This window comes from Somniosus microcephalus, chromosome 26 (genome assembly GCF_052327205.1).
Source record: "Somniosus microcephalus isolate GS21.2 chromosome 26, FLI_Smic_1.0, whole genome shotgun sequence".
Lineage (NCBI taxonomy): Eukaryota > Metazoa > Chordata > Chondrichthyes > Squaliformes > Somniosidae > Somniosus > Somniosus microcephalus.
Window position 1 is genome coordinate 12,261,211 of NC_141012.1, and position 16,011 is coordinate 12,277,221.

The window sequence follows — 16,011 nt, forward strand, 5'->3', positions numbered from 1 at the left end:
GACAAGATTCATGGATTGGAGGCGAGAGGTAAGAGTGGGATCAGCCTATCAGATAACCAGCTTTGCCCTTGTGCGTGAGTGTAAGAGAGGTGCTAGATGAGCTTCTCCAGATATGGGAGCAGAAGTCAAGTCAAGACAAACCCAAATCTTGGACCACAGGTTTCACATCCAACAGCCAAACTGATGAACAGGGATAGAGAGAATGCTGCAGATACGCTGCACATTTGTCATTATCTGAAAGGAGAGAAGATGGGTTAATGAGCCAAATGTGGCCCCTTTGCCCAGTTTCTACTTGACCGGTCTTTTTTCTTTTCAGATGCTGTTGGAATGTATGCATTTTATTTCAGATTTACAGCATACGTAGCCTTTGTTCCAGCTGTTAGCGCTCAAATGCAAAGAGACGGAGGTTTTCAATGATTCGATTCAAGACAATATTATGAACTTCTAAAAAGAACCTTTGCCATCTGGATCCTCCATGGTCCCAGCGAGAGGGATAAGCTGACCAGTAGCCCGATCGCGCTCCACCCCTAAAATAGGCACTTCCAGATCAGAACCTCCAGGATCAGGTATCTGCATCCCGATAACAGCAGGTGCCAGCAGACCTGTGCTGGCAAATGGTATCATCCCTACAGGAGAAACAAAATCTTCTTTAAAACGAACTTACGTTCCTTTCCCTTAATTTTGCCCCCTATATACTTGCTTGACAGCTTCCCTACCTTTTGTCTCCTGTAAAGTGTGAATTTCTACATTACAAAAGTGACGACACTTCAAAAGTACTTCCTTGGCTGTAAAGCGCTTTGGGACATCCAGTGGTTGTGAAAGGTGCTATATAAATGCAAGTCTTTCTTTTTTACACAAGAATAAAAATACAGAAATGATGAAACAATGTGCCACCGTGATTGCGGTCTTCAGTGCCAACTCCTGCTGCAGTGTGTACCATCTACAAGATGCACTGCAGCAACTCGCCAAGGCTTCTTCGGCAGAACCTCCCAAACCCGCGACCTCCTCCACCTAGAAGGACAAGGGCAGCAGGCGCATGGGAACACCACCACCTCCAAGTTCCCCTCCAAGTCACACACCATCCTGACTTAGAAGTATATTGCTGAACCTTCATCGTCGCTGGGTCAAAATCCTGGAACTCCCTACCTAACAGCACTGTGGGAGCATCTTCACCAAATGGACTGCAGTGGTTCAAGATGGCGCCTCACCACCACCTTCTCAAGGGCAACTAGGGATGGGCAATAAATGCTGGCCTTGCCAGCGACGCCCTGATCCCATAAACAAATTAAAAAAAACAGCCGCACATTGGAAGTTGGAGATCCCAGGGTAGCTGTCAAAAGATTTTCTACAAACTTGTTTTCTAATTCAGTTTGATGCATACACAAACTTACCAATGCTTCCACCATTGTTGGCAAGATCTTGGGCTTCCTTCCGCTGTCTCTCCAGGTTGTGTACGGTGTGAATGATACGCGCCCAGTTTCTTGTCCGCGCCCTGACTAAGCCATCCAGGGCGTCCCTCAGCGAGCTTTGCTGCTTCTGGGGGCGAGAAGGCACCTCCGGCTTTTGCACGATCACGCAGTCTTTATAGTCCTTCAACACTTCCAGCACCTGGACCTCACAGGCCAGCGTGGCAGCATCGAGAAGTGTCTGGTGGCCTCCCGCATGCGGCAACACTTGAGTCTCTTGAACGTAAGCGCCCGAAATCCGAGCAGACTTTCCACTGAGAGGCTCCGAGAAGCTGTCCCCGAGGATCATGGGGGTGTTTGAAGATGTCAGAAGACCTCCAAGAGGCACCACCGTGCCTGAAAGAAAATAACACCATTAAAGAGACAATTTTTCTTTCACAATCAGAAATCGAAACTGTCCATGTTCCATTGACCCTTGAGAAGTAAAATGTTTCTGACAGTATAAAAACCTGTGATTATTTATCTACAAGAAAGTTGCTTGATAAATTCGAACATTAAGGGGGAGAAATTCAGTATAGCCCCGTTTGGGGCGCTAACTTCGCCGGGGCGCTAACCCGGAAAAATTAGCGCTCCCGCGCCGGAAATTGGTCGGCTGCACCCCAAAGGGAAGCGGGGCGCTACTGGAGGCGCCCCGCCTCCCTCTTGGGGCGCTGCGAGTGAATATCGTGGCGCTACGTACCACAGCGCCACATGCTGCGGCACGTCGCGCTGCGGTATTGCAGGCCTTCCTCCCCTTCTTAAAGGGGAGGGGCCTTGTGCAGCGCGATCTGGGGCCCAGCTGGACCCCCGGGGAGTGGGAGTGCAGGCAAAAGAGCCCGGCACCCAAGAGAAATGCCGGGCTCTTGGAGCGCAGCAGGCACTCCGCGGGGGGGGGGGGTGTTCCGGAGGCCGGGGACGGGAGCGCAGGCAGGTGCTGGCAGGCCGCCTCGCACCTCGCCTTTAATTTGCGCCTCCCTGGCCGCAGGTATGCCACCCTGACCCTGTCGGAAAATCAGGGGGCGCTCCCGAATATCGTGGCCGGGGCGTGAGCGGGGCGCTGCGCACACCGATGATGTCATCGCCAGCGGCGCAGCGTTAACGGTTAGCGCTACCACTAACCTCCCGCTGAATTTGGCGGGAGGCGTGGGCAGTGCCGCGCCCGGGCGCTAGTTGGTTTGCGCCCCACTTAGCGCCCTCTTAAGGCACTAACGGGTGGCGCAACCAACTGAATTTTCCCCCCTAAATGTTAGATATGGTGACACCAATAGAGAATGTCCCTTGAATATGCTGAAAACTTTGAACCCTCTTGTATATATTCTCCCACACCCTCCTTCAATTTTCTTCCTCTTTCTGGCCAATCTTCCTGTTCTAGTCAATATTTATCCCCCAATTAACATCACTAAAGCAGATTATCTTGTCATTATTACACTGCTGTTTGTGGGAGCTTGCTGTGCGCAAATTGGCTGCCGCGTTTCCTACATTACAACAGTGACTACACTCCAAAAAGTACTTCATTGGCTGTAAAGTGCTTTGGGACATCCGGTGGTCGCGAAAAGCGCTGTAGAAATGCAAGTCTTTCTTTCTTTTGCTGAAGGTGGCGAGGTTCAGATCTTCGAGCCGGTCAGCACTTTGGTTCCTTGCCCAACGACCCATCGTTCCTCAGTGAGCCGATTTGACGGTGGAGGACGTAAGACTTGACTTAACGTTGTTACATCTGCACGAAGTGTCAGCTTGGCTGAGGGGCAACTCTCACTGTTGAAGCAGTAGGTCACAGGTTCAAGCACCATTGCAAGACTTGAGTACTTGAGCCAGGTTGACAGTTCAGTTTGGTACTGAGGGAGTGCCTCACTGGCAGGTGTATCGTCTTCCGGATGAGGCCCTGTCTGCCTGTTCATAATCCCTTGACACCAGTGAGGAAGAGCAGGGAGTTCCCCCAGTGCCCGACCCAACATTTATCTGTCAACCAATGCTACCAAAACCAGGTGAACTGCTTGCTTATCACACTGCTGGGAGATTGGGCAGATGCAGTATAATGTGGATAAATGCGAGGTTATCCACTTTGGTGGCAAAAACAGGAAGACAGATTATTATCTGAACGGCAAAAGATTGGGAAAAGGGGAAGTGCAACGAGACCTGGGTGTCCTTGTGCACCAGTCGCTGAAGGTAAGCATGCAGGTGCAGCAGGCGGTTAAGAAGGCAAATGGTATGTTGGCCTTCATAGCGAGAGGATTCGAGTACAGGAGCAAGGATGTCTTGCTGCAGTTGTACAGGGCCTTGGTGAGACCATACCTTGAGTATTGTGTGCAGTTTTGGTCGCCTTATCTGAGGAAGGATGTTCTTGCCATGGAGGGAGTGCAGCGAAGATTCACCAGACTGATACCTGGCATTGCAGGAATGACGTATGAAGAGAGATTGGGTCGATTAGGCTTATATTCGCTAGAGTTTAGAAGAATGAGAGGGGATCTCATTGAAACTTATAAAATTCTAACAGGACTAGACAGGCTAGATGCAGGAAGGATGTTCCCGATGGCGGGGGAGTCCAGAACCAGGGGTCACAGTCTAAAGATAAGGGGTAAGCCATTTAGGACTGAAATGAGGAGGAATTTCTTCACCCAGAGAGTGGTGAACCTGTGGAATTCTCTATCACAGAAGGCAGTTGAGGCCAACTTATTAAACATATTGAAGAAGGAGTTAGATATATTTCTTAAGGCTAAAGGGATCAAGGGGTATGGGGAGAAAGCAGGGATAGGGTACTGAATTTGGATGATCAGCCATGACCTCATTAAATGGCGGAGCAGGCTCGAGGGACCGAATGGCCTACTCCTGCTCCTATCTTCTATGTTTCTATGTTTCTATGCGGTCTCCTCTACATTGGGGAGACCAAACACAGATTGGGTGACCGCTTTGCGGAACACCTCCGTTCAGTCCGTAAGGGTGACCACGAGCTTCCGGTCGCCTGTCATTTTAATTCACCGCTCCATTCCCACTCGGACCTCACCGTCCTTGGCCTCTTGTATTCTTCCACGGAAGCTCAACGTAAACTCGAGGAACAGCACCTCATCTTCCGATTAGGCATTCTGCAGCCTTCCGGACTCAATATCGAGTTCAACAATTTCAGATCATAACCTCGGCCCCTATTACACATTTTTTCTTGTAATTTTTCCACTCCTTTTCCCCCCCCACCTTTCCTTTTGTTTCTCTCTCACACCTGGCAGCTATCTCTTGCCCTGCCAGTACACTTTACACCTAATCTCAGCATATTACCATCTCGTCTAGCTCTTTTGTTTCTTTCACTTCTTTTGTCCGATCGCAGCCCTGCCTTCGATCTAATTTCTTTTCTTTCCAGTTTTGAAGAAGGGTTCGACCCAAAACGTCAACTCAAATTTCTCTCCATGGATGTTGCCTGACCTGCTGAGTTTTTCCAGCATTTTATGTTGTTATTTCGGATTTCCAACATCTGCAGTATTTTGCTATCGTTCTTGTGTGCAAATTGGTTGCCCCATTTCCCAACATAACAACAATGACTGCACTTTCAAAGTAAACCATTGACTATGAAGCACTTTGGGACATTTGGAGGACGTGAATGGTGCCATAAAAATGCAGTTTTTATTTCTTCTTCTTTCACATGCAAGTATTAAAAAAAAACATATAGGCCAGAATTTTGCGGGGGGGGGGGGGCGGGGTCAGCAGGAGCGATCAGTGGCGGGTCGGGTGGCAAAGTGTTTTTTTTCCCCACAGAGGGTTGGGACCCTGCATTGAACCCGCCGCCACGCGTCTTTTCCAATATCGGGTGTGTCAGCGCTGAGCAGACCCGACACGCAGCGGTGGGGGACCCAATTCTGGTCATTAGTGGCTTGTTTAGAGCCACTTAAGAATGATTTTCAGCTCACCTTTTGCATTTGACAGCTCGCCCATGGGGTCTACGCCCGTTGTGGACCATGTCGGTCAAGCTGAGGCGGGAGTTCATTGGCCACTGAATCAGCCGTTGAGTTGACAGCTTCAAATGTAAATTAAAAGCTCGCACCTTACAGAGATATCTTCCTTCAGCCACAAGCTCTTCCTCACTGCATTTCCACAACAGATTCAGGATGCTGCAAGTCTTTACACAAGTCTCCATCCAGTCTGACCTCATTACCCTGCTCACCATTGACAGATTGCTTCTGTCATCTCTACTTTACCTGCCATCTATTCCATCGGCATGGGTGCCCTTTATACTGTCTCACCTTGGTCCTCAGAATCCCACTACGATCAGCCTCAACACCAGCAGCACCCAGCGCACCAGCAGCACCAACAACACCAACCTTCTCCACAATCAACTGATGCTGCACAGGACAGAGGGCATCAGCACCCGAGCACATTGCTGCCAGGGAGGCCAGGGATGGCCTCACCATGGCCAGATTTACTTCACTTGACGCTGTACACCCTGGCTGCCACATGATGCGCCAGGTTGGCACCACTTCACACCAACACCATAAAGCATCCCTACAATGCCCAAGCCATTCCTTTCACACTCATCACCATTGTGGGGGGTACTGTTACGTCTCACCATTCACTGCAACTCACTAAGCCACTTCCAAAGGTGCACACAAATCTGTCCAAGAACACAAAGTGTTGAGAATAAAGGTTTCAATATTCGACACCACATTAACAGAAAATTTACATGAACATTGCATAAAACACCCAAGTGCTTACCCTTGTGTGTTGTTAGTTGGTATGATTGTACTAGGATGAGGGTGAGTGTGAGGGGTGGCTAGTGAGATGGGGATATGATAATGTAGATAGAGAGGGATGGGTGGAGGTGCAAGGTAAGTTGGTGTGAGTAAGGATGTGCAGGAGAAGGGTAGGGAAGGCAGGGTGATGGGGATGTGATGAGTGGAACAGGAGGATGAGGTTAAGTGTGGCTTTGTAGTAACATTTCGTGATCTTCTGAGATCATTGAAATGTTTGTGGCACTGCACCCATGTCCTCCTAACCACATCCCCGCTTGTGCCCTCCTCTGCAATCTGCAACCAGGCTGTGTTGATCTCCTGGTGAGGTCTCTTCTGCCCATGGGAAAGGAAGGGGACCTCCCTGCATGGAGAGCCTGCGTGCAGCCCTGTGCCTTTGTGCAGTGATTGTCAGTGTTTGCAGCACCTCAATTCTGTGGAACACTGACAGCACAAATGTCATAATAAATTTGGCCATGGTCCCTTTAAGGAAACCAGCTGATGACGTGTCATCAAATGACGTCACCAGACCCGCTTCCTCTAATTGACCGGGAAATGCGCTGGGCGGGCTTAACAAGCCCCATCAAGGGAAATTCATTTCACAGAGCGGGATGGAGCTAGTAGCGGGGCCGCGACCCGCCACCGACGTCGCCCGCCATGGACCCGCCGAGGTCAGCAAAATCATAGCCATAGGATTTGTTTTGACAACATGGCAGAAATAATCGTGACACACTGCTTCATTTTTAAAACGACAAGGTGTGCGACAGCACAGTACAGAGGCAGTGGAGAGGTCAAGAGAGGTGATGGTGAGGTAGAGCTGGGTGTCGTCAGCATACATGTGAATGCTGATCCCATACCTGTGGATGGTGTTGCAAGCAGCAGCATGTAGATGAGGAAGAGGAGGGGGGCCAATGATAGGTCCTTAGGGGCCTCCAGAGGTAATGGTGCAGGGGTGGGAAAAGAAGCCATTGCTGCAGATGAGCTGGTTATGATTGGATAGGTAAGAGTGGAACCAAATGAGGGCAGTCCCACTGAACTACACAATGGAAGAGAGGCATTGGAGGAGGATGGTCAAGTCAACCATGCCAAAGGCTATAGAGGTTTCAAGGAAGACAAAGAAGCATAATGAGCCATGGTCATAGTCACTGAGGATGTCATTTGTGACTTAGAAAGAGCCATTTCTGTGCTTCTGATATCTTCTAGTCACCATGTGTTAGAAATTCCTGGTTAATCTTTCCAGTATATTCTCAATCCCATTCAATATGCATCTCCTTGCTCATCCAAACTCCACCTCAACTCTGCTGATGCAAGCTCAACTAAGGTTTATAATACCCTGTATCTTGGACTGAGGATGCAGTACCTTATTTATTGACATTACTCTCCACATCTCATTGGACCATCACTGTTACCTGTATTGGTGTCCAGGCCAACCCCTATGATCGGTGCCATCTGACCAGTCTTCTCGTGGGCCATAGGAGCTCCAATTTCAATCGGTGCCAACATCTTTGTGGCTGGGCTAATGTACGTCCCTCCTAGTGGATAGACCTGCCCTGTCTGCCGGTGAATAGTCACAGCCAGGATGGGCACTTCGATGCCTGTCTCTGCATCTGGCATTGGTCCTCCCAGTTTCAGCTCACTCTGAAGAGGCAGGCTTCGCAGCTGTAGCTTCGCTGGGAGGCCAGAGCCTGGACACAGCGGGTATGGTACGTACGGAATCAAATGCTCCTCACTTTGGCAGACTACTCCTAGGATTTGAAAGTAAGAAGTAAAACGAGACGTACTTTGTGTGCATAGCCCTAAAATTTCATAACTATATAATAATAGTTAAGCACCAACTATTCAGACAGCAGCAGTAACAGGCACACTTGTATTTTTAATTTCCTGCCTTCAAAAACAGCATGAGGTGCTCAAATCAACCCAGAAAACTTCTCGTCATTTATTGGCTTTGAGCGCCCAATTTTCTGCTTTCGTTGTCTGCCAATTCTCACGTTTTAAATCATTTACCCGACGGTTTACACACTTAAGTTCAATATGTGAACCATCGGGTAAATGACTTAAAATCTATAAGCTGATTTAAAAACCTGAGAGAAATAGCCAGTTAGAATTGGCAGGCGATGAAAGCAGCAATTTGCCGAGCCCGGTAGCATGACCAGTGTCGCTATGTCAGCAATCATCCCCGCTTCGACGTGTTTCATAGCACTGACTAAAAAAAACCTCCACAAAGTTTAAAGATAACACACAAACACATCAGGAAAACCTACACGTCAGCAAATATAGTAAGAGGTGAAACTGCTGGAGTGCAGAGGCTGAGAGAGAGAAAGAAAGAGAGAGAGAGAGAGAACGAGAGAGAGAGAGAGAGAGAGAGAGAGCGAAGGGGAGGTTTGCACACTAGGGATGTTTCGCTGCTTTAAAGGCACCACAGAACTGGAACAAAAACAAAAAATGTAGGAAACACACAGCAGGCCAGTCAGCATCTGCCGCGAGAACAGACAAGTTTATGGTTTGGGTGCAGACCCTTCTTCAGAAGCATAGATAATTGGGTTGTGTAGTGTTTAGTGGAGTAGAGAGATAAAGAACGAGAGAGAGAGAAAGAAAGAGAGAGAAATAGACTGCTAGAGTTGGTGGGTGGGTATGGGGGGGGTTGGGGGAGGGCGAGAGGATCACACCCCGAGTGTAGAGAAAGGTTACGTAAAGTCCAAGCCAGTCCTCATAGACTACCATTAGACGTTGCCCTTTTAAGAGATATCTAGGTTGCACTCAATGTTCCATCTAAGCTGCACTTTGTTGTGCATGGCCTGTTTATTTCAATGCGTGGTCCCTTTAAATTGCTGCGCGTGTGCGGTATTTCCAATGGAGAAGCTCGTGAGCGGCCTGCGCGGGACCTTGCAGATTACTGCGCGGCCGCTCACGCACGCAGCTTAGAGGGAACATTGGTTGCACTGCCTGAAAGGGCGGTGGAAGCAGATTCAATAGTGACATCCAAAAGGGAATTGGGTATATACTTGAAGGGAAAACATTTACAGGGCTGCGGGGAAAGAGCAGGGGAGTGGGACTAATTGGATAGCTCTACCACAGGGGCCGAATGGCCTCCTCCGTGCTGTATCATTCTATGATTCTATGACGAACTGAGTCATAACACCAAACTTCTGGCCTCATCTTCCTGCCCAGTTGGGCTGGCAGTGAAAATCCGTGCCCACAAATTGCCACTTCCACCACGTGTCAGTCATTAACAAAAGCTAGCAGGTAAATATTTCATGAAGTAATACAGAATTAAATATAATCCCTCCCAATTAGTACGCTGGATGACTTTGCTGCGCTGATTCTCTAATCACCTTTAAGATGCATTTTTTTCTCGGTTGAGTTTTTTTTTTGCTTCGGGGAACTGACCTGTTGTCGAGTCTGTGACCGGGAGAAGCCTGGAGCTGACGGAGTCGTAACACACGTTGCCAACCATGGGGAGCAGCCGCCCAGTCTGAGGGTGAAGGAAGAGGCCTCTGGGCACAGACATGGTGTATTTATTGGCTAAAAGCATAACAGCCTCGGGACGCGGAGTAACCAGCCCCGTCAGCTGATCCACCTGGAGGAGATCGCGGGCTCTGATGGTTCCATCAGCTCCTGTCACGTGAATTAAAGTTCGTTTTATAAATGCAACATTCGGACATTTCATAATTAGGGCATCTTTCAATATCTGCTGCCTGGGGGGATCAGGAGGTGGGGAGACGGCGGGGTTGGGAGGGGGGACACTGTGTTCCAGGGAGTATGAGTGTTATAGAGTCACATAGTCTTCAACCAAAGTTAAAGGAGTGATTCTCTTCCACTGCTGCTATGATCTATTTTTTAATAAGGTCATTTTTGTCTTTTATACTTCCTCGTCTTTTTTTAAGAATGTCATGTTATCCCGTTCGTGAACTTCCCTTTGTGCCATGAACCATTCTTCACCAAAAGGGTGTCAGGCAGGAGTCAGGAGTGTGATGGAATACTCTCCACTTGCCTGGATGAGTTGCAGCTCCAACAACACTCAAGAAGCTCGACACCATCCAGGTCAAAGCAGCCCGCTTGATTGGCACCCCATCCACCACCTTAAACATTCACTCCCTCCACCATCAGCGCACCGTGGCTGCAGTGTGTACCATCTACAAGATGCACTGCAGCAACTCGCCAAGGCTTCTTCGGCAAAAATCCGCAATAATTAGTAACAAACGTGTGTGTATGAAATTCCCTTGTGCGCAATTTTAACAAATAATTAAAATAGCAGACTCGGCAGCTAGCTGGCTGACACAAACATACCTGACGCGCTCGACAGACACAAAGAATGTTACTAAGATATGTTGTTGAGCAACATTTTCAATGAACCATTCTAGCTAATCCAGGAACCTGTGCACACTGTTATTTTTTAACATGTTACTTCAGTATCATAATTATTCAGCAAAATACAGTATTTTGGCAAAAACCTTTCAGGACGTATAACTAGGAAGTCATAAAAACAGAGGTTTTCTTACCCATTAATTCCTCCCTGGAAAGACCTTTCAAAGTCCCCTTGCTTACAAGTTGGGCGCCTGTTCCTTCCCCCAGCACAGCCCAGGCATTTAATCGGTGACACTCGCTTGTGATGGCATCTGACATTTGTAACATCAATGCTTCAACCTGCCCAGCAACTCTGAGAAAGAACATTAAAGTGAGGTGGGAGTGCAAAATTACATTTTTGATGCCCATTTCATTTTCTTTGGTGCTCATCGCAGTGAGGGACACTCGTACTGGGAAATGGAATGGTTCCATTTCAGACGTCCAGTGAAGGCCTCCTGCCGGTGCAGTGTGACGCTCCTGGGTACAATGTGAGGCTCCCGGGTGCAGTGTGAGGCTCCCGGGTGCAGTGTGACGCTCCCGGGTGCAGTGTGAGGCTCCCGGGTGCAGTGTGACGCTCCCGGGTGCAGTGTGAGGCTCCCGGGTACAGTGTGAGGCTCCTGGGTACAATGTGAGGCTCCCGGGTGCAGTGTGACGCTCCCGGGTGCAGTGTGACGCTCCCGGGTGCAGTGTGACGCTCCCGGGTGCAGTGTGAGGCTCCCGGGTGCAATGTGATGCCCCCGGGTGCAATGTGACGCTCCCAGGTGCAATCTGAGGCTCCCGGGTGCAACGTGATGCTCCCGGGTGCAGTGTGACGCTCCCAGGTGCAATGTGATGCTCCCGGGTGCAATCTGAGGCTCCTGGGTGCAATGTGCCTTTCCCCGGGTGCAATCTGAGGCTCCCGGGTGCAATCGGAGGTTCCCGGGTGCAATGTGATGCTCCTGGGTGCAATGTGACGCTCCCGGGTGCAATGTGACGCTCCCGGGTGCAATGTCACGCTTCTGGGTGCAATGTGACGCTCCCGGGTACAATGTGATGCTCCCGGGTGCAATCTGAGGCTCCCGAGTGCAATGTCATGCTCCTGGGTGCAATGTCACGCTCCCGGGTACAATGTGAGGCTCCCGGGTGCAATGTGAGGCTCCTGGGTGCAATGTGACGCTCCCGCGTGCAATGTGAGGCTCCCGGGTGCAATGTCATGCTCCTGGGTGCAATGTCACGCTCCCGGGTACAATGTGAGGCTCCCGGGTACAATGTGAGGCTCCTGGGTGCAATGTGACGCTCCCGCGTGCAATGTGAGGCTCCTGGGTGCAATGTGACGCTCCCGCGTGCAATGTGAGGCTCCTGGGTGCAATGTGACGCTCCCGGGTGCAATCTGAGGCTCCCGGGTGCAATGTCATGCTCCTGGGTGCAATGTGACACTCCCGGGTACAATGTGACGCTCCCGGGTACAATGTGAGGCTCCTGGGTGCAATGTCACGCTCCCGGGTGCAATGTCACGCTCCTGGGTGCAATGTCACGCTCCCGGGTGCAATGTCACGCTCCTGGGTGCAATGTCACGCTCCCGGGTGCAATGTCACGCTCCTGGGTGCAATGTCACGCTCCCGGGTGCAATGTCACGCTCCTGGGTGCAATGTCACGCTCCTGGGTGCAATGTCACGCTCCTGGGTGCAATGTCACGCTCCTGGGTGCAATGTCACGCTCCCGGGTACAATGTCACGCTCCTGGGTGCAATGTCACGCTCCCGGGTGCAATGTCACGCTCCTGGGTGCAATGTCACGCTCCCGGGTGCAATGTCACGCTCCTGGGTGCAATGTCACGCTCCTGGGTGCAATGTCACGCTCCTGGGTGCAATGTCACGCTCCTGGGTGCAATGTCACGCTCCTGGGTGCAATGTCATGCTCCTGGGTGCAATGTCACGCTCCTGGGTGCAATGTCACGCTCCCGGGTGCAATGTCACGCTCCCGGGTGCAATGTCACGCTCCTGGGTGCAATGTCACGCTCCCGGGTGCAATCTGAGGCTCCCGGGTGCAATGTCATGCTCCTGGGTGCAATGTCATGCTCCCGGGTGCAATCTGAGGCTCCCGGGTGCAATGTCATGCTCCTGGGTGCAATGTGACACTCCCGGGTACAATGTGACGCTCCCGGGTACAATCTGAGGCTCCTGGGTGCAATGTCACGCTCCCGGGTGCAATCTGAGGCTCCCGGGAACAATGTGAGGCTCCCGGTTGCAATCTGAGGCTCCCGGGAACAATGTGAGGCTCCCGGTTGCAATCTGAGGCTCCCGGGTGCAATGTCACGCTCCTGGGTGCAATGTCACGCTCCTGGGTGCAATGTCACGCTCCTGGGTGCAATGTCACGCTCCCGGGTGCAATGTCACGCTCCTGGGTGCAATGTCACGCTCCCGGGTGCAATGTCACGCTCCTGGGTGCAATGTCACGCTCCCGGGTGCAATGTCACGCTCCTGGGTGCAATGTCACGCTCCCGGGTGCAATGTCACGCTCCTGGGTGCAATGTCACGCTCCCGGGTGCAATGTCACGCTCCTGGGTGCAATGTCACGCTCCCGGGTGCAATGTCACGCTCCTGGGTGCAATGTCACGCTCCCGGGTGCAATGTCACGCTCCTGGGTGCAATGTCACGCTCCCGGGTGCAATGTCACGCTCCTGGGTGCAATGTCACGCTCCCGGGTGCAATGTCACGCTCCTGGGTGCAATGTCACGCTCCCGGGTGCAATGTCACGCTCCTGGGTGCAATGTCACGCTCCCGGGTGCAATGTCACGCTCCTGGGTGCAATGTCACGCTCCTGGGTGCAATGTGACGCTCCCGGGTGCAATGTGAGGCTCCCGGTTGCAATGTGAGGCTCCCGGGTGCAATGTCACGCTCCCGGGTACAATCTGAGGCTCCTGGGTGCAATGTCACGCTCCTGGGTGCAATGTGACGCTCCCGGGTGCAATCTGAGGCTCCCGGGTGCAATCTGAGGCTCCCGGTTGCAATGTGAGGCTCCCGGGTGCAATGTCACGCTCCCGGGTGCAATGTGACGCTCCCGGGTGCAATCTGAGGCTCCCGGGTGCAATGTCACGCTCCTGGGTGCAATGTCACGCTCCCGAGTGCAATGTGACGCTCCCGGGTGCAATCTGAGGCTCCCGGGTGCAATCTGAGGCTCCCGGGTGCAATGTGATGCTCCCGGGTGCAATGTCACGCTCCCGGGTGCAATGTCACGCTCCCGGGTGCAATGTCACGCTCCCGGGTGCAATGTGACGTTCCCGGGTGCAATGTCACGCTCCCGGGTGCAATGTGATGCTCCCGGGTGCAGAGCAAAGCTCCCTCCACTCTATCCCAAAAACATGTTTCAACGCCAATCTCAGAAGAGCACCATTGTAACAGTTTTTGTCATTTGTCACCAGCAATATAAATGCAAGTTGCTGTTGTTGTTGACCTGATGGAATGGTGGAACAGGCTCGAGGGGCTGTATGATCTACTCCTGCTCCTATGTCCCTACTAGAAATAGAAGTGACTTATCGTACAGTGAAAACAAAACCACTCCTGGAAATACTTATTCAAATGGTCAAAAATTAAACTTTTTGACACATGGTGCACTTTAGAAGAAAAATTACAACAAACCCCCCTTTTTACAATAGTACAAATACCGCTGACAGTCTGTGGGGCTTGACAGTGTCTGCTTTCCCTCATTGTCCATGCTGTCCATGTGCTCCTCCAGTAACCGGACCGCTTCTCTCAGGGCTGTGTTGAACGCGACGTGATGTTCTCCTCGACGGCTCCAGTCGGTGTGGAGTAGTTGCTGCTGTTTGTTCAGAATCTCTTCAAACTCTACCCCAATTCGCCTTCGCCTCTCAATCTCTAACCTTATCTGTAGGGACAATATAGACACTGGATCAGTCGGCAATGTCCTCAATTCCAACCCATTCAGGGTTGTGAATTTAAGACACGAGACTTTAATCTTTAGCGTTTTCAGCTGAGTTCCTATTCCCTGCAGTGGGTGGTAAACCATTCTATAAGACAACAACCCTTAGTTACAGTTAGTAGGTTTCCTCAGTTTGTAATTGGTGATGTAGTAGCAATTTTAGAAGTGGGTATACTGCTTGTCTAGAGGGGTCTGGGGACATGTTCCCTCTGAAAAGTTTAATTTTTGACATTTTATAGCAGAATTTATTATATTCGTATGAAAAACCAAAATCCACTGAGCAGAACAGAAGCCACGATCATAAATACACGCTTGTCCTGTTCCAAATATTCAAGACTCATCTTCCTGTTTTGCATCATTAAAAGCCTAGATGCAAAAAGTACACAAATCTGTAGAAGATCTGAGGATCTGGAACCCAGGATCTGGAGAAAGTTTGAAGGAATAGCTTAGGACCAAGAGATACCCTGGGGAGAGCTGGAGCACTGGGGGAGAGCTGGAGATGTGCAGGAGGTCTGAGGAAGAACTCAAGACCTGGAGGAGGCCTGGGGGAATGTCGGGACACAGAGCATGAGAATTGGAAGAAGTTAGGCTCCCGAACTGTGGAATAAATTAACAACTTATATTTATATAGCACCTTTAACGTAGTAAAACATCTCAAGGTGCTTCACAGGAGTATTATAAGACAAAAAATTTGACACCGAGCCACATAAGGAGAAATTAGGGCAGGTGATCAAAAGCTTGGTCAAACAGGTAGGTTTTAAGGAGAGTCTTAAAGGAGGAAAGAGAGGTAGCAAGGCGGAGAGGTTTAGGGAGGGAATTCCAGAGCTTAGGGCCTCGGCAACAGAAGGCACGGCCACCAATGGTGAAGTGATTATAATCAGGGATGCTCAAGGGGGCAGAATTAGAGGAGCGCAGATATCTCGGGGGGTTGTGGGGCTGATTAAATGATTAAATAAAGTACTAGGTACAATAGTCATGTGGCTTACAGGCAAGAACATTCTGGTAGCAGAAACTTATGTCCAAGGCAGCAAGAAGGGTCTGCAGAACAGACTTGTATTGGTAAGTAGTGCAGGGATTGAAGCACCACCAATTGAACATGACTCACAAAGCCAGAAAGCGGCATTTGAAATGAGGCAACTGGCACCTGGAGGGAACAAACAAGTCCACCTTCTGCTCTGTACCAAACTTCAAAATCTACAAGCGTGTGAGAATCGTATGCTGCTGTTTTAGCAACGGAGAAAAGCAGACACTTGGCAGCAGAAATTAGGAGTGGGTGTACGCCGTAAGCAGCATATACCCTCACTACACCCCTGCTCGCAATCACTCCCTGTAGATCTTATCTCCTGGTTGCACAAAAATAATTTCAGACCTATTCATCTCAAACCTAGTTGTGTCCTGCACTATGGGCCTTTGCCTTTATTTTCACATCTTTCAATGCTTCGATAAAACCTACCTCTTTGACCAAGCTTTTGGTCATCTGCCCTAATTTATCCTTATGTGGATTGGTGTCAAATTTTTTTTGTCTTAAAATACTCCCGTGCAGCGCCTTGGGACGGTTTACTACGTTAAAGGCGCTATATAAATACAAGTTGTTGTTGT

General features: G+C 50.3%; 1 protein-coding gene across 1 annotated transcript in view; it reads right to left on the bottom strand.

Moving 5' to 3' along the window:
• LOC147100294 (uncharacterized) overlaps positions 1 to 16,011 on the bottom strand; it is a 270,850-nt gene that overhangs the window by 54,065 nt on the left and 200,774 nt on the right. The window contains exons 38-41 of the mRNA XM_085968227.1: positions 9,539 to 9,766; positions 7,561 to 7,896; positions 1,392 to 1,802; positions 504 to 626 (exon numbers count right to left, since the gene is read on the bottom strand). Of these exons, the coding sequence (XP_085824353.1) occupies positions 504 to 626; positions 1,392 to 1,802; positions 7,561 to 7,896; positions 9,539 to 9,766 (1,098 nt within the window). The remainder of the gene's footprint in view (positions 1 to 503; positions 627 to 1,391; positions 1,803 to 7,560; positions 7,897 to 9,538; positions 9,767 to 16,011) is intronic.